Source organism: Liolophura sinensis, chromosome 5 (assembly GCF_032854445.1).
Source record: "Liolophura sinensis isolate JHLJ2023 chromosome 5, CUHK_Ljap_v2, whole genome shotgun sequence".
Lineage (NCBI taxonomy): Eukaryota > Metazoa > Mollusca > Polyplacophora > Chitonida > Chitonidae > Liolophura > Liolophura sinensis.
In genome coordinates, this window is record NC_088299.1 from 9300531 (window position 1) to 9317090 (window position 16560).

Consider the following 16560-nt stretch of genomic DNA (forward strand, 5'->3'; position numbering starts at 1 on the left):
AAATGGGTGAAACTGCGCTTTTTCGCGTTTCGATCGCAATTTGCGATTATTCGTAACCAGGGCGTCAAACTAGGTCGGGTGGCATACTTACAATATTTCTACGCAGGTGCATGCCATAAAAATTCTAATATGTACCTCAAGTTGATAAATTATAAATGAAGTCCGCGCCAACATCCGCTGTGGGCGACTCCATTTTGGCTAAGAACTACTACTGGGGGTCGTTTCACAAAGCGCACGTAACGTTACGTGCACTTCACTTCCATGGCCACCAGTGCTGTAGGTATTACGTCGTCATGGTAGTTACGTGGACGTAGCGCTACGTGCGCTTTGTCATACGGGCTCCTGGAGTCTTCTGTGAGGAGAATTGCCGTCGGAAACCGCCGAAGTGCAGTTCGTACATTTCCGGAAGAACTCTTCCTCTCAGAAGGTAGCGAACAGTACAGTTCGTTTTCCGCTTGACGATCGGGAAACCCGAATGTTGGACGTAGGTTCCGAGTCTACACGAACAAGGCGGCAGTTTTAACGACTCTCATTGGCAACACACACCCCAGCATTAATTACAAGGTGTTAAAGATTTGCCGTATTCAGGCGTTACGTGTATGGCGACGAAAAATCGCAAAATTATGCAGCAGGCAATACCAGATGGAAAAAAATGTGCTCTTTTCAGCCTATAGCGTCATGTTTTTAAGTTTTCTTCTCCTTTAAAGCCCTGAATTTATTAAGACAGCTCACATTTTTTCAGCATATATTCAGTACATATACAGCCCCTTCCATAAGAGGCAAATTTGAACTTTACAACTGTATTAGTTTCCTGTCACGTGACCTAAAACTATGGTGTAAAACTGCAAATTTTCGATTTTTGATGGCAATTTGCGACCTAAGTACATCTTGGAGGGAAAATTAAGACCAGATTCGTGAGAAGACGTCAACTTTCATGCAATTCACTCGTTCGGAGAGTTCATTATCTAATATGGATTACGTCTATTTTTTTGCTCGTGTTGGACAAACCTGAGGTCTTTTCAAAAGAGCATAGAACAGATAGATTTGAAAGTGGAAAGTTTTAGAGAATGGACGCTAAAAGCTGTGGGTACAGACCGCTTGGATACCGTATAACTGCATGCAGTTCTAGTTATTACTTTTCTTCCGTTTTCTTGAAAGTTTTTGAAAGCTTTAAGAGCTGTAAAAGGAGAAGGTTTCATTGGATGTCATTGAAATTTGGTGATTTTAGGAACAAGGTTACGAGGTAAATTTTTGCTGCTTTTGGTTAACTTTGGCCTCGTGACATGACAGCCATCTTGGATTTTGATCAAAACCTTTAGAATCTTAAGAGCCAACGAACAACGAATGAACTTTTTCATTTACGTAATTTCAGTGGCCTGTCACTCTAGAACTATGGTAGCTAGAAATGTGACACATGCACCAAATTGTAGCCCAAGACATGTAGTTTCTGTTACGTGTCAACAGATTTGAGCTACGATTAACAGCTTTCACGCTCGAAATGTATAAATGACACCACCCTACTTCAGAAATAGAAGTGTAAGCCCGTGCATTTGTGTCTTTGTAAATAGTCTTACAATTTGTACATGCATGTTGCATTTGTTGAATTGTCCATTGTCTATGTACTTCGGCAGCTAAATCGAGGTATTCGTCGTTTTTTATTTTTTTTATTATGCTTATTTTTTACGATGATGGCAAATTAGTTCACTGCATTACTTTCATAGTATTTTCTTATTTGGCTTTGATTTTCTTATTCAATTGGGCCTCGATACTTGGCCAACGGCATCGCTGTCAGGAACGTAACACATTCAATTCTTTTTGTTTTAATGAGGTGAACAAACGATCTGTGTAACACACATCGTGTATATTCATAGCCAGGAATGATATAGATAGGTGTACAACAGCTGTGGCAGACTTATACAGGTGCATATCGATGTGAAAAAGGCACAAATATCATTTTTTTTTCACTTCTATATACAGTGTTTTCCATAACCTTTTTTCACATTTAATTAGCAGATGAATTTTAACCATACAGCTTACTTGACATTAACGTATAAGAAAACAGTAAAAAGACTTCAACAGACAATGAATTCAATTTGTTGATTTACAAGAGTTGGCTGCATTTGCGCGTATGAAGTCATACAAGCGTGAGGGAGGACATCACCTGAAGACCATCCCAGACTGGAGTTGAAATCCGTTTACTTGGCCCATAATACAAACATAAACTCAGATGTGTAAGATATATATATGTATATACTTTAATTAATTAAAATATATCCACAGATAATTAAAATATGTATACCTGTCTAAATAGCAGTATGCAGCTGCAAATGAATTATACAAGCACCACGTGGTCAGCGAGGTCAGAGGTTGCAATACCCGAGATCACTATAAACTCCCTTGTTAAATGTGTTAAATGCAGGCATTGCAGACATTTATATTGGTACTTTTTTCTTCATTTTCTTTTGTCTGTACTGGTTTTTGTTAAATAAAATGTTTCCGTGTGCATGCTATTGTGGTTAAGCAGCTTATCATGCACTAATATAAAATAGTTCGTTATGCCCCACTCTGCCCTACTGCAATAATACCGGAGTTCATGATTATTACAGCTATATAAAGATACTTCTTGAGCTAATGTTTCCTGCAAAATTACAGCTACTGCTTGAGTCAATGATTGCTACAGAATTACAGCTATTGCTTGAGTTAATGACTGCTATACAAAATTACAGCTACTACTTGAATCACCGAATCCTACAATACAACAGCACCTTCATTAGCACAATCTGATAACACAGCGGAAACATGATATCTTCAGTGTGCAATGCATATTTAAATAAGTTATGCAATGGGGTAAGTTTCTAGTTAGAACTCTTTTGTCATTAAACATAAAAACAGTCCTGCTGTATCGTGTGACTTGTGAAAAATGTTAGGCAACCTTTGACATTGATTTGACGATTTACCGACCACCTTTCTCACCCTGTTCCAGAGGCACCAATGACACCTATTTCCGCTAGGAACTCCTTAAGTTCACAAACGTTCAGCTTCTCAATTTCCCCCATCGTTCGTCAACTCTAAATTACTTTTTATGAAGCTTATTTTAGACGCCCATTTTATAGTAAATGTGATCAGAAATAGTTACATTTCTGACAGGTCACATGATACAGTTGGGTTTTTTCTGCCATTGTAGATAAAAGAGTTCGAACTCGAAACTCCACTATTGTGTTGGACAATATCCATGGCTCAACCTTCCCATGCACGTATGTAAGGTTATAACCAACAGTCCCGTAACCGATGAAGGTCAGTGGTTTACTCTGGTGTATTCCATCCATAACTGACCGTCGTCGCAGAAGTGAAAATTCTTTGAGCATGCACAGCAGTGAGGTGTAGAAGCAAATGGGATTGATGACCAAGTCACAGATCATTCTCGCATGACCCTGGCAACTCGACAGGACCATGGCAGAAACGATACACGATTGGCGATCAACAATGTATGCTTTTTTGTCATGTTAAAGTATGTCATACAGCAATCTGGGAACATGTATACTTTTCACACAATTTCAGTCAAATTTCTCTTAACTTTTTCGTAAATGACGTTGCTTTTGTTATAGTGCAATATATAAGAGTGCGTGACATAAGAATGAGTGAAGTAAAGTCATACGAAAAACCTATTAACAAAATTTTGTGGAAGTCGACCTAGTACAACTGTCCGATTCAACTCCTTATAATATGATGACCAATAAAGGAATGGCCGCTCCTTTCCTTGCAGTCAGAAATGAATGAACGTGTATGGCTTACCACCACATCGGCAATTTCCCAGTCAAAAATGGAGTGAGTGAGTGAGTGCTTGGGGTTTAACGTCGTACTCAACAATTTTTCAGTCATATGACGACGAAGGAATCATTAGGGTGCATGCACGTGTAATGTGCCTCCTTGTTGCAGGACGGATTTCCACCGCTCTTTTATTTAGTGCTGCATCACTGAGACGACTTACCGAAGGCAAGTAAGCCGTCCCGCCCGAGCCATTATACTGATACGGGTAAACCAGTCGTTGCACTATCCCCTTCATGCTGAACGCCAAGCGAGGAAGTTACAACTTCCTCTTTTAAAGTCTTAGGTGTGACTCGACCAAGGATTGATCCTGGATCTACCGGTCCCGGAGCGGACGCTCTACCAACTGTGCTATCCGGGCCGGTGTCAAAAATGGACTGTAAGCATATAGCTATATTTTCTTAGTTATAAGAGCAATGCATGCATGTCACTATGAACAAGAGTATAAGAATATAGTTAAAAAAAAGGTTGTGATCAGTCTTTTGCCTCAACATAATTCTTATTAACGAATTAGAATTAGGGCCTGACAGATCTGTATACCTTATAAGGAGATGAACTTCACAGGACACGCGCGAGATTTAAAGGCAAAGACCACTCTAGTAAATATCTAGCTTTTAGTATTGAGCGATAAGATAACCGTCCGCGGTTCTATATGTATGTGCATGTTGAATGATGAAAATGTAGCAGTCTAATGTGTGTTAAGTAGCAAAAACTTTATGTGACGTCACTGGTCCCACTGTGGTCAGAAAAGGTCACCACAGAATAAAATATTCAAATGCATTTCACTGGGTTAAACCAATTGTAAGAAAAAATAAAAACAAATCCAACTATTTTCCTGGACAGTTTTTAATTGCTTTTCATCAGCTACATACTTCATTTCAGTGTTTTCTTTGCGTTCGAGGAAGAAATGGAGGGCCATATGGATATACAACCGCGGACAGTTATCTTATCGTTCAATACTACCTTGTTTTACACATTCTTTTATACAGCGCATGCGCAGCTCTCTAACAATCGTGTTACATCACTGCCACCACTGGCATATTTTGTACAGAAATACTGAACAACGCCGAGGTCACTGGTGTCAGGGATGGGGCAGGAAGTGATGTCAGAAAACACAAACAATGCAATACTGAAACAATTTCATTCATGAATGCTGATTATATAGTTCCGCATGAGTACACCAGTGATGTAGCTACGTCTAAAGAAGCCGGTGTGCGTGGCACCCGTGGCAGGCATGCCTAGTGGTGGCAGTGACACAAAGCGAAATGTCGTGAGCGCCACACTCGCTATAAGAAGTATGCTTTTCTTTCATTATTTAAAAGTCTCAGCCAGAAATTAGACAGACTGATAGATAATATCTTTCAAATAAAGGTACACGCCATATTCCCTCGTCAGACTTTCATTTCCATCGTGTCTTAAATGGAAAAACAGTGTACCGCGATGCATTCTTGTCATCTAGGCTGTTCGTAAAAACACCGGACTGATCGTCAGGCTAAGAACTCGGAGCAACTTCCGAACTCATTTGTGTAGACTAGTAGAACTAGGGCGGTAACAAGGGTCCAGTTACTGGACTACCGCACACTGGACACAGGCCCCATTACCACTTCCGTTTTGTAATGTAATTCTGTGTATTTTAGAGTGTAAAGTCTTTTTTTGCTGTCAGACTGCCGTTTTTGGTGTACAGGCGCATGCTTGGTATCAAAATGATGGAAACTGTCCACGCTTTGGGCAGGTATGAGATTTAATGATGAAAATTTGAAATTCTGGGCGAGAGGACACAAGGAGACAGGTGGTGATGAGGCTGCGAGTGACGTCCCCTTGGCGTTGCCAGGCACCCCTCCCAGCTGCCGGCATAGAAAGGTCCAGATTTTGACGGTCGACCTATGTCAAGATTTTTACGGCTTCTTTCTCACAGGCTGGGCCAGGTATGCACCAAAGCTTATTGGCCACGGAATGTTTGGGACTGAGCTACAGCGCTAAACGTTAACATTGTCGCTTATGGAAAACTAATAGGGGTCCGTGGCCCATTGCTGAGTGCAGGTTTGTTCCCAGTCTCCTAACAGCGCATGCACCGCTCTCTAAGCACGCTTTACATCACTGCCACTTCTCTACAGAAGCTGGACTTTCGGGCCTGTGTCATACACGTGGGCTCGTTTTGGTTTGGCCTCACCACTGGCGTTCTTGCGTGGACCTATGCTCAGTATTCATCATGAAAATTGTGTCAGGTGCTCGTTGATGACGAACATACTCTAGACAAAGAGAATGCAAATGCACCAAGTATTAATAGAAACAAAAGCTGAGGCACAGATTTTGCACATTCTGACATCAGTTCTTGTCTTTTCACTGTGATCCCACCGGAATTTTTGTACAAAGGATTTCTGTCACAGAAGAAAAAAAAGAAATTTCATTTAATACATAAATTCTTTTCACCTTAATTTATTTCTGTGTAACTCATGCATATTACTATCCTTTGTGAAAGCTACATGTACAAAGGTCAACACACACTTTATTGCATTTTTTCCCCCAAAATTTACAGCACATTTCAAAACTCCACTGTTGACGACGCCTGAGTATCTGTTTAGCATTGCATGTAGCATTTTAGTAAAGCGCCAAGTACATAGTTTATAAAATAAACTTTGGTTATCTGTTTTGTCCAAGTCTACATGTATAAAGCAAAAACTAAGTATGGTATCGGCACTGAAACAGGCTTGGTTGCAATAAGCACATGCAATCCGGCAAGGATATAGCTGCTTTGAAGCTCTGACTATAGCATCAGTAATCAAAAACAAATGATTGCTAATAAGAAAGAATATCACATAGACGATAGGTAATACGAATGAAATGAGACAATGACGTGACATCATATATAAATGACACATGCCCATGTACATATCTACCTGTACAATCACATTTACCTGTACCCCTGTGTGTATGCTTGGACAGTCACATTTACCTATGCTGCTGTATGTATGCTTGGACAGTCGCATTTACCTGTGCTGCTGTATATATGCTTGGACAGTCGCATTTACCTGTGCTGCTGTATGTATGCTTGCTCAGTCACATTTACCTGTGCTGCTGTATGTATGCTGAGACAGTCACATATACCTGTACTGCTGTATTTATCCCTGGACTGTCACCTTTACCTGTACTGTTACAAGTATGCCTTAGGAGTCACACTTATCTGTACTGCTGCATGTATGCCTTAGGAGTCACATTTACCTGTACTGCTGTATGTATACTTGGGCAGTCACATTTACCTGTACTGCTGTATGTATACTTGGGCAGCCACATTTACCTGTACTGCTGTATGTAAGGCTGGACTGTCACATTTACCTGTGCTGTTGTATGCATGCCTAGACTGTCACATTTACCTGTGCTGTTGTATGTATGCCTGGACTGTCACATTTACCTGTGCTGTTGTATGTATGCCTGGACTGTCACATTTACCCGTGCTGTTGTATGTATGCCTGAACTGTCACATTTACCTGTGCTGTTGTATGTATGCCTGGACTGTCACATTTACCTGTGCTGTTGTATGTATGCCTGGACTGTCACATTTACCTGTGCTGTTGTATGTATGCCTGGACTGTCACATTTACCTGTACTGCTGCACACAAGGCTGGACGGTCACATTTACCTGTACTGCTGTATGTATACTTGGGCAGTCACATTTACCTGTACTGCTGTATGTAAGGCTGGACTGTCACATTTACCTGTGCTGTTGTATGCATGCCTAGACTGTCACATTTACCTGTACTGTTGTATGTATGCCTGGACTGTCACATTTACCTGTGCTGTTGTATGTATGCCTGGACTGTCACATTTACCTGTGCTGTTGTATGTATGCCTGGACTGTCACATTTACCTGTGCTGTTGTATGTATGCCTGGACTGTCACATTTACCTGTGCTGTTGTATGTATGCCTAGACTATCACATTTACCTGTACTGCTGCACACAAGGCTGGACTGTCACAATTACCTGTGCTGTTGTATGTATGCCTAGACTGTCACATTTACCTGTACTGCTGCATGTAAGGCTGGACGGTCACATTTACCTGTACTGCTGCATTTATCCCTGGACAGTTTAACTGCAAAATATACCTGGCACAGGTTCCCTTACATGTAATATCAAATGAGCCTGTGCTGTACATGATTGTACGTACAATGACTATGAATAGCAGAAATACTACATAGTAAATGTACATAAAGACAAAACCATTCTTTTTAATTTGATCATTTTAAATGTAGATTTAAAATGAACAATTCCTTATGAAACATATCATAATGCATTAAATCATCATCCACTTGTTAGATAGTTTAGTACAATCAAATTGAAAATATTTTATAATATTAAAGTAAAAAAAATTGCATTACAAAGTTCATTTGCTACTGTATTAATACACTAAATACAGGTAAAGTAAAAACGTAAGAACTAGACATGCATTCTGATAAGTCTAAACCCAGTAAAATATTAAAGTATAAATGAAAAACTGCAAATTTACGTCCACAAAGTAGAAACCCATATATCTTCAATAAAACAACATTATCAGACAGGGCAAAAACATTTTTAACGTCCGTATCACTCTGCTATAGCAGATATTTGGTAGCAGCAAAAAATATATACTACAAAGCATACCAGATACACCAAAGACCTCTAAGAGGAGATTACAATTAAAGCTGATCTATTTATAAAAGAATCCATTACACCACAACCCCCACCCCCCACGCTCTTTTTGATAACAAAATTATGCATTCTCTGGAATATATAAACAGGCTGCAGACTGAAACACCACTTGAAACTTATAAAGCTTATGATCAATATATAATCAATTGAAGAAGGCAAATACATTTTAAAAAAAAATTAAGAGTGCATAAAACAACATAAACAGAAGATAAAACAAAAAAATCAAACTATGTTCTACTCAGAGCTGCAATACAAAGGAAACTGTTTGCTATCTTATTTTTTAATATCATTACATGCCCTTAAAACCCCCTACATATCTTTAAACAAACACTTTTCAAACTGAATATGTCTTTAGCATATTTTGAAAAGAGAGAGAGAGGAAGGTAAAAAAATCATGAATTATATCAATCAATATAAAACTATATTTTAGTTTGAGTTTATGTATAGCAAAAACCATCACATACATAAAAGTCCTGCGGAATGCAGTGAAAAGCATTACATTACTGCTTTCAAGTTAATGGCAGTGTTTAGAACCAATCGTTAACACTCAAATACACTCATTTTTAACTCTGTTTTATGTGACAACTGCAAATTGCTACATTTGACCTCAAATCGTCAAATTTGACCTCAAATCATCACATTTGATTAATTTGCTTTCCCATCTTTTTCCCACACAAAAGGACAAAATGAAATTTATGTACCTTAATAATTTTTTTAGGAGATTACTTTGCATTGTCTGATTAGGATAGTCTATTTAACAATAGTTGTCAGTTTATCATATCTAAACAGAATGTGCCCTGGAAATATCTAACTATACATGTGAAATTGAGAAGGAATTATAGATATCTGGTACAAAGGCAATTTTATGTCAGGAGAGAATGGTAGCATGTCCTACCCCCACAGACTGGCAAAAAGAATTTTGCATGAAATTTTCTTCAATGTTGTGATGCAATATTACAAAATAGACATTTTACAGTTTTTGTTAAAAAAAAAAGACACAAAGATACCAAAAAGCAAAGGTAAATATATAATTCAGTCATTGTTTTCAGTATAAAATGAATGATTTATAAAAAGATCTTTAAAGTAATATGAGCCTTTAATTTTGATTAGTGTGAGATTATAGACGGTTCTCCTGTACAACTTGTGAATTCATTGTGTAGTTCATAGTGCTTTGAATGTTAACATGTGGATGTCATAAGTTGGTGGTGCAGCTTTCTGGGCTGATGAGCAAGGCAGCCATCTTGGATGAGTCAGCAGTATTAAGTTCCACAGCTGGAACATTTGGTTGATCTTGACCATTGTTTATAGGGCTGTTATCTCCGGAAGGACATACAACAGGTTTATCTTCACCTGAATCTACAACCACAACGTCGCTGCTATCCACAGACTCGATCCCATCAGAAATCTTTATCCCATCCCCATCTGCACCCCTCTTAGCAGTTCGAGCGACAATCGGTGAACCTTTCTCGCTGGTGGTTCTGACGGATGAGGAATCAAAACCATCCAGAGAATCCTCATCATACCGCCCTCCTAGCTTTCCTGCAGTCATTTCGTAATTGGAGTCTTTGCCATCCAGGGCGTCCACCAGATTTGTTGAAGAAGCGCTTACCGGTGGCCAGTTGTTAGATTCTGTGATCTCTTGCTCGATAGCGCTGTACTGGTACTTGGAGGACGGAATCCAACGCTCCAGGATCTTCTGACAGCGCTTCCGCAGAAAATAGCTGTCAATGAGGAAGGACTGAAAGAAAGACAACAGCATACATCTGACATGATGAGCATGAAAGTGACAAGAACAGTTAAGGTACATGTTTCTTGTTTATTGGCTTGCCTCTTTGCTTAAGGGTTTACATTGGTTGCTCCATTATTTTCAGCACTGATCACTCAATCACAGTATATTGACATTCGGTTAATAAATACGTGTGTGTGGCCTATCTATTTAAGGAGAACACAGCTGCAGGTCAGTACACGTTTTATTTATTTATTTTATTTATTTATTCAATCATTGTTTTACCCTGTACTCAAAAATTTATTTCACTTATATGACGGTGGCCAGCATTCTGGTGGGAGGAAACCTAGCAGGGCCCGGCGGAAACCCACGACCATCACCAGGTTGCTGGCAGACCTTCCCACTTAGGACCGCAGAGGAAGCCAGTATGAGCTGGACTTGAATTGTGCTGCGATAGCACGCTTACCACTGGGCCCTTACCAAGACTGAAGATTGTCAAGCTGGTGACGATTACTTCTGACCTTGCATGGCAGGACAATTTGCCAGGGGTGAGGGGGGTGATGGAATGGAGGGGAATGAATAAAGACTTTATTCCGGGGTGTGAATGTATATTTTTGTGGTAGTCTATTACAGGCCTTTTAAGTTCAGATTTAGGTAACCTATGGGAGCAGATGGCAACTGATTTTGCCCACTATCTAGGCGACCATTTTCAACCATTCTCCATCCATTCACATAAGTTCACATTTAAGTAACCTATGAGGGCAGATGGCAACTGATTTTGCCTACTATCTAGACGACCATTTTCAACCATTCTCCATCCATTCACATAAGTTCAGATTTGGGTCACCTATGAGAGCAGATGGCAACTGATTTTGCCTACTATCTAGGTGACCATTTTCAACCATTCTCCATCCATTCACGTAAGTTCAGATTTGGGTCACCTATGAGAGCAGATGGCAACTGATTTTGCCTACTATCTAGGTGACCATTTTCAACCATTCTCCATCCATTCACACAAGTTCAGATTTAGGTAACCTATGGGAGCAGATGGCAACTGATTTTGGCCACTATCTAGGCGACCATTTTCATCCATTCTCCATCCATTCACATAAGTTCAGATTTGGGTCACCTATGGGAGCAGATGGCAACTGATTTTGCCTACTATCTAGGCGACCATTTTCATCCATTCTCCATCCATTCACATACGTTCAGATTTAGGTCACCTATGGGAGCAGATGGCAACTGATTTTGCCTACTATCTGGGTGACCATTTTCAACCATTCTCCATCCATTCACACAAGTTCAGATTTAGGTAACCTATGGGAGCAGATGGCAACTGATTTTGCCCACTATCTAGGCGACCATTTTCAACCATTCTCCATCCATTCACACAAGTTCAGATTTAGGTCACCTATGGGAGCAGATGGCAACTGATTTTGCCTACTATCTAGGTGACCATTTTCAACCATTCTCCATCCATTCACACAAGTTCAGATTTAGGTAACCTATGGGAGCAGATGGCAACTGATTTTGCCCACTATCTAGGCGACCATTTTCATCCATTCTCCATCCATTCACATAAGTTCAGATTTAGGTCACCTATGGGAGCAGATGGCAACTGATTTTGCCTACTATCTAGGTGACCATTTTCAACCATTCTCCATCCATTCACACAAGTTCAGATTTGGGTCACCTATGAGAGCAGATGGCAACTGATTTTGCCTACTATCTAGGTGACCATTTTCATCCATTCTCCATCCATTCACACAAGTTCAGATTTAGGTCACCTATGGGAGCAGATGGCAACTGATTTTGCCTACTATCTAGGTGACCATTTTCATCCATTCTCCATCCATTCACACAAGTTCAGATTTAGGTCACCTATGGGAGCAGATGGCAACTGATTTTGCCTACTATCTAGGTGACCATTTTCAACCATTCTCCATCCATTCACACAAGTTCAGATTTAGGTCACCTATGGGAGCAGATGGCAACTGATTTTGCCTACTATCTAGGTGACCATTTTCAACCATTCTCCATCCATTCACATAAGTTCAGATTTAGGTAACCTATGGGAGCAGATGGCAACTGATTTTGCCTACTATCTAGGTGACCATTTTCAACCATTCTCCATCCATTCACACAAGTTCAGATTTAGGTAACCTATGGGAGCAGATGGCAACTGATTTTGCCTACTATCTAGGCGACCATTTTCATCCATTCTCCATCCATTCACATAAGTTCAGATTTAGGTCACCTATGGGAGCAGATGGCAACTGATTTTGCCTACTATCTAGGTGACCATTTTCAACCATTCTCCATCCATTCACATCTCTCTTATTAACAACTTGACATTCAAAAGAACATAATTTCCATTCTTCCTTATGTGAGTGGTCTTTGGCTTTTTAGGTGTTCATTTTTACATTTAATTAAATTTTATCATCTGCACACCTAGGGGGGAAATCAAGAAAAAAGTTGGCACATTATAAGTAGATATTCAGTACTGTCAATTTTCATTACTGTACCACTGAGGATATCAGCAAAGATGAAAATTTCTAATCTCACCGAATTGCTAATTTAATAGTTTTAAATTCAAAATATGAATGACACTTACCTCAACAATCAAACAGAGAAAGAAGTTGGCGAGGCTAATGCCAAGTATAACTAAACGGAAGATCAGGGATGGTGGTGGTTTCAGCTGTTGGGGGTAAAAACAAACCAGAGTTTGAATACATTTCCAGGCTTTTTCAGGCCCAAAATTCCTGCATACTTGGAATAACCATTCAATTTGACATTTATACAAAATTCACGTAATCTAGAATGATCTTCATTGATTTATTTATTGATTTGATTGGCGTTTTACACCGTACTCAAGAAAATTTCACTTGTACGATGGCAGCCAGCACTATGGTGGGAGGAAACTGGGCAGGGTATGTGTATATGTACATACAGTCTGAGCTATGATAGTTGGTTCGTAGTCAGAATGTTGATTAGTCCACAGCATCACAGCTTCACAGAGGGTTGTTTTCTTATGTACCGTATGGCCACACCAATTACATTTTTTGTTTAATTATGGGTAGAATTAGTCTTTTTTCAACATTGGAGGAGAGTATACAAATAAAACTGAAAAATCATCTAATTTGTGGGAAATGTGGACTGTCCAAGTTTCTGTTAAGTAATCAAGCCTTGGGAATTAGGAAAACAATGAAAAAACATAAGGATCCAGCAAAGTAAAAAGATGGATTGTTAATTTTATTTTTATTCATGGGACAGGCTCTAGGAAAGCCCCACCCTACAGGTTGGTCCACTCACCTCCAACAGGTCTGACAAGAATTCAGGTGGGTACATGACACACAGAATGGAGATTGCCACACACAATACAATGTTCACCATGAACAAATCTGAAATACAAACACATCAATTTAATTGTTTATTTATTTAAATAACATTCACAGGTGAACTGTAGCATTTCAGTTTTTTAAAAACAGTCGTCAACACTTGCAGGCTTCTCCTAAATTTTAGGTTGGATGATAATCAGTTTATGGGACAATAAAGGACAAAATTTACCACCACTCGAAATACGCCGGTGATGCCAGTAGCATTGTCACAGACGCACTTGGTGGATTGTCCTGTCCCTCGAGTCAGTAAGTCATGTCATGTGACATAGTATGTCGTGAAGCAGTCAATCATGTGACACAAACAAAATGTGACAGGTCATCACAATTCCTTGTTGTTTGGTTGGTCAGCTCGGTTATATTGATCGCCGTAATTCGCTGGAGCGGACTAATCTAATTATGGAAGAATTCTGTATGAATTAGAGTTACATGCATGAGTTTTGTTTAAAGAGGAAGTTTGTTCATGTTGTACTCCATATGTGGTACTACAAATAAATATGTATCCATGTCAAAAATCAAGCAGGGGAGTACCGTGTGAGGGTGTAACGTGGAAATGCTCAGGCCTGTGTCCACGGTATACTTACATTTTTCTTGTAGGGCATCACATTACCTTCCAAACAAACCCCAAACAACTTTTCCAACATCCACAGGACTCTTAGGCAAAATGGGTACTTTAGTTATGGATACAACTTTACTGTCATTCTTCAACCTTTTTGCATGTTTGCAAAGTGTTAATTTAAGCATATTCTGAAGGATTTTTCCTGTGTTGACTTGCAAAATTACACTTTTTTATGAAGCCCTGATATTGGCAAATCAATCCATGTAGTTTTGTCTCTAAAATCAAATTATAAATGTGCATAAATGAAAAGTTTATAACTGAAAGTTGCTCTTTCATATGCTAAAAGGTTGAGAAATTAGGCCAGGTCAATTACAAAATTCTTTCATTTTTTTTTTTGAAGAAATATTATGTACATTCACAACTCAAGTAAGCATGTATACAATGTCAAAAGTGCAGCAACCAGTATACACACAAGTAAACATGCCATTCTTGCTCATGACAGAAAACAAGGGAGACAACTCACAGTTGGTGAACAAATTTTTCCTGTAGGGGGCACCTTTAGAGAAGATGATGGCAAGGGTGATGTACTGGAACGACGACACCAGATAAACAGCTGTGTTTTCATAGCTCTTGTATTCCTCTTCCTCGTTTGGTTCAAATGGAGTGAACCTGTAAAAACAATAAACATACAATATATATCTGATTGGTGTTTTACGCCGTACTCATGAATATTTCGCTTGTATGATGGTGTCCACCATTATGGTGTGAAAAACTGGGCTCGGGGAAACTCACAACTATGAAGCCTGGACGAACTCTTAGCAGTTGCACTGGAGAGCACTGGTTCATTTAGTGTACAACCAAAACAACAATAGATACAGCATTGGTTTATGCAGTATAATTTATACAGCACAGACACGTAGAGTAATGATAGAAACAGCACTGGTTTGTATAGTACCAGTTTATACAGCACTGGCAGTAATGATAGGTACAGCAAGGCATAAACAGCAAACAGCTATGATAGATACAGCACTGGTATGTATAGTACCAGTTTATACAGTCTTAGCTGTAATGATAGATACAGCACTGGTATGTATAGTATTGGTTTATACAGCGTTAGCTGTAATGATAGATACAGCACTGGTATGTCTAGTACCAGTTTATACAGTGTTAGCTATAATGATCGATACAGCACTTGTTTGTATAGTACCAGTTTATACAGAATTAGCTGTAATGATAGGTACAGCACAGGCACAAACAGCAAACAGCTATGATAGATACACCACTGTTTTATATAGCACCAGTTTATACAGAACTGGTGGCATTGATAGATACAGCACAGGCATTTTAATCATTTATAAAGCAAAGACAAATACAGTGCTGATAGATGCAGAGCTTACATGCCATCTGATATGCAGGAAAATAATGCAAGTGGCAAGGTACTCTGGTGTCACATCACTTTTTTCAAGAACATTATTTCAGTAATCTTTTACTAAGTGGGTAATAAGAGCTATTCCAAGATTAAAGGCTGTGTTTAGAGACAGAAAAATCCTCTTGTGACATGTGAGTGGCCATAAATCATAAAGTCCAGCTTATACATAATTCTTCTAGTTTTTGGGACACCTTGCCTGCTTTTTCTAACCAATATACAAGTAACTGTAGCAAGAATATTTAGTATCTTTTTTCACATGGTTAGTACATTTAATGATCAACACATTCATATCTTTACTTTCCGCAAAAAAACTGAGAGAAAAACATAATTCTTTGCTTTCAGCATTACTTATATCTGTCCTAAAAATTAGAATAAATGGGGTAATTCTAAGAATTAATTGCACTGTAATAACTCTCAAATAAATTTACAAAAATAAATGAAAGTATTTTCATGAAAAGTTTCCATATGATGTGCCTTTCTTCACTTTTTAGCTTTCTTTCCCTTTCCAGTATGCATTCCAATCAACAAAATACTGAAATAAGCATCTGTCACTCACCAGGGCTGCTCCATGACGTAGAAGTAGATGCCCGTCTGAGCGGCTGTTTGGATGGCAGCGTGGATGAGCAGTGACATGATGGGTGGGACTGTCAGCAGACTGACAGGTGGCACTTCTCTCACCAACTCCTTGTACGCAGCTGTTCGGCCAACTGTCACCAAGGATAAACATACATGTCCGTCTACATGTAAACTATGTATCCACTTTCATTAGTATTAACAAAATTTATCTCTAATTTCATGGAATTTTACATCATCTTTAAACAGCTCTGCAGAACAAAATAGATGAAAAATCACACAAAATATCATGTCATTTACAATAAATCACGCATAAATCAGTAAGCCACGCATATATCAGTAAATCACACACACAACTAAACTTCACCT

General features: G+C 39.1%; 1 protein-coding gene across 4 annotated transcripts in view; it reads right to left on the reverse strand.

The window, feature by feature from the left end:
* Positions 1–6245: 6245 nt before the first annotated feature.
* Positions 6246–16560, reverse strand: part of LOC135466063 (polyamine-transporting ATPase 13A3-like) — a 58635-nt gene continuing 48320 nt past the window's right edge. For 2 of the 4 annotated variants that reach the window (XM_064743474.1, XM_064743473.1), the window contains exons 28-32: positions 16175–16325; positions 14713–14858; positions 13548–13636; positions 12850–12933; positions 6246–10247 (exon numbers count right to left, since the gene is read on the reverse strand). In XM_064743474.1, the coding sequence (XP_064599544.1) occupies positions 9702–10247; positions 12850–12933; positions 13548–13636; positions 14713–14858; positions 16175–16325 (1016 nt within the window). In that variant the 3' untranslated portion in view covers positions 6246–9701. The remainder of the gene's footprint in view (positions 10248–12849; positions 12934–13547; positions 13637–14712; positions 14859–16174; positions 16326–16560) is intronic. The other 2 variants (XR_010444082.1, XR_010444083.1) reach the window with 2 other exon arrangements.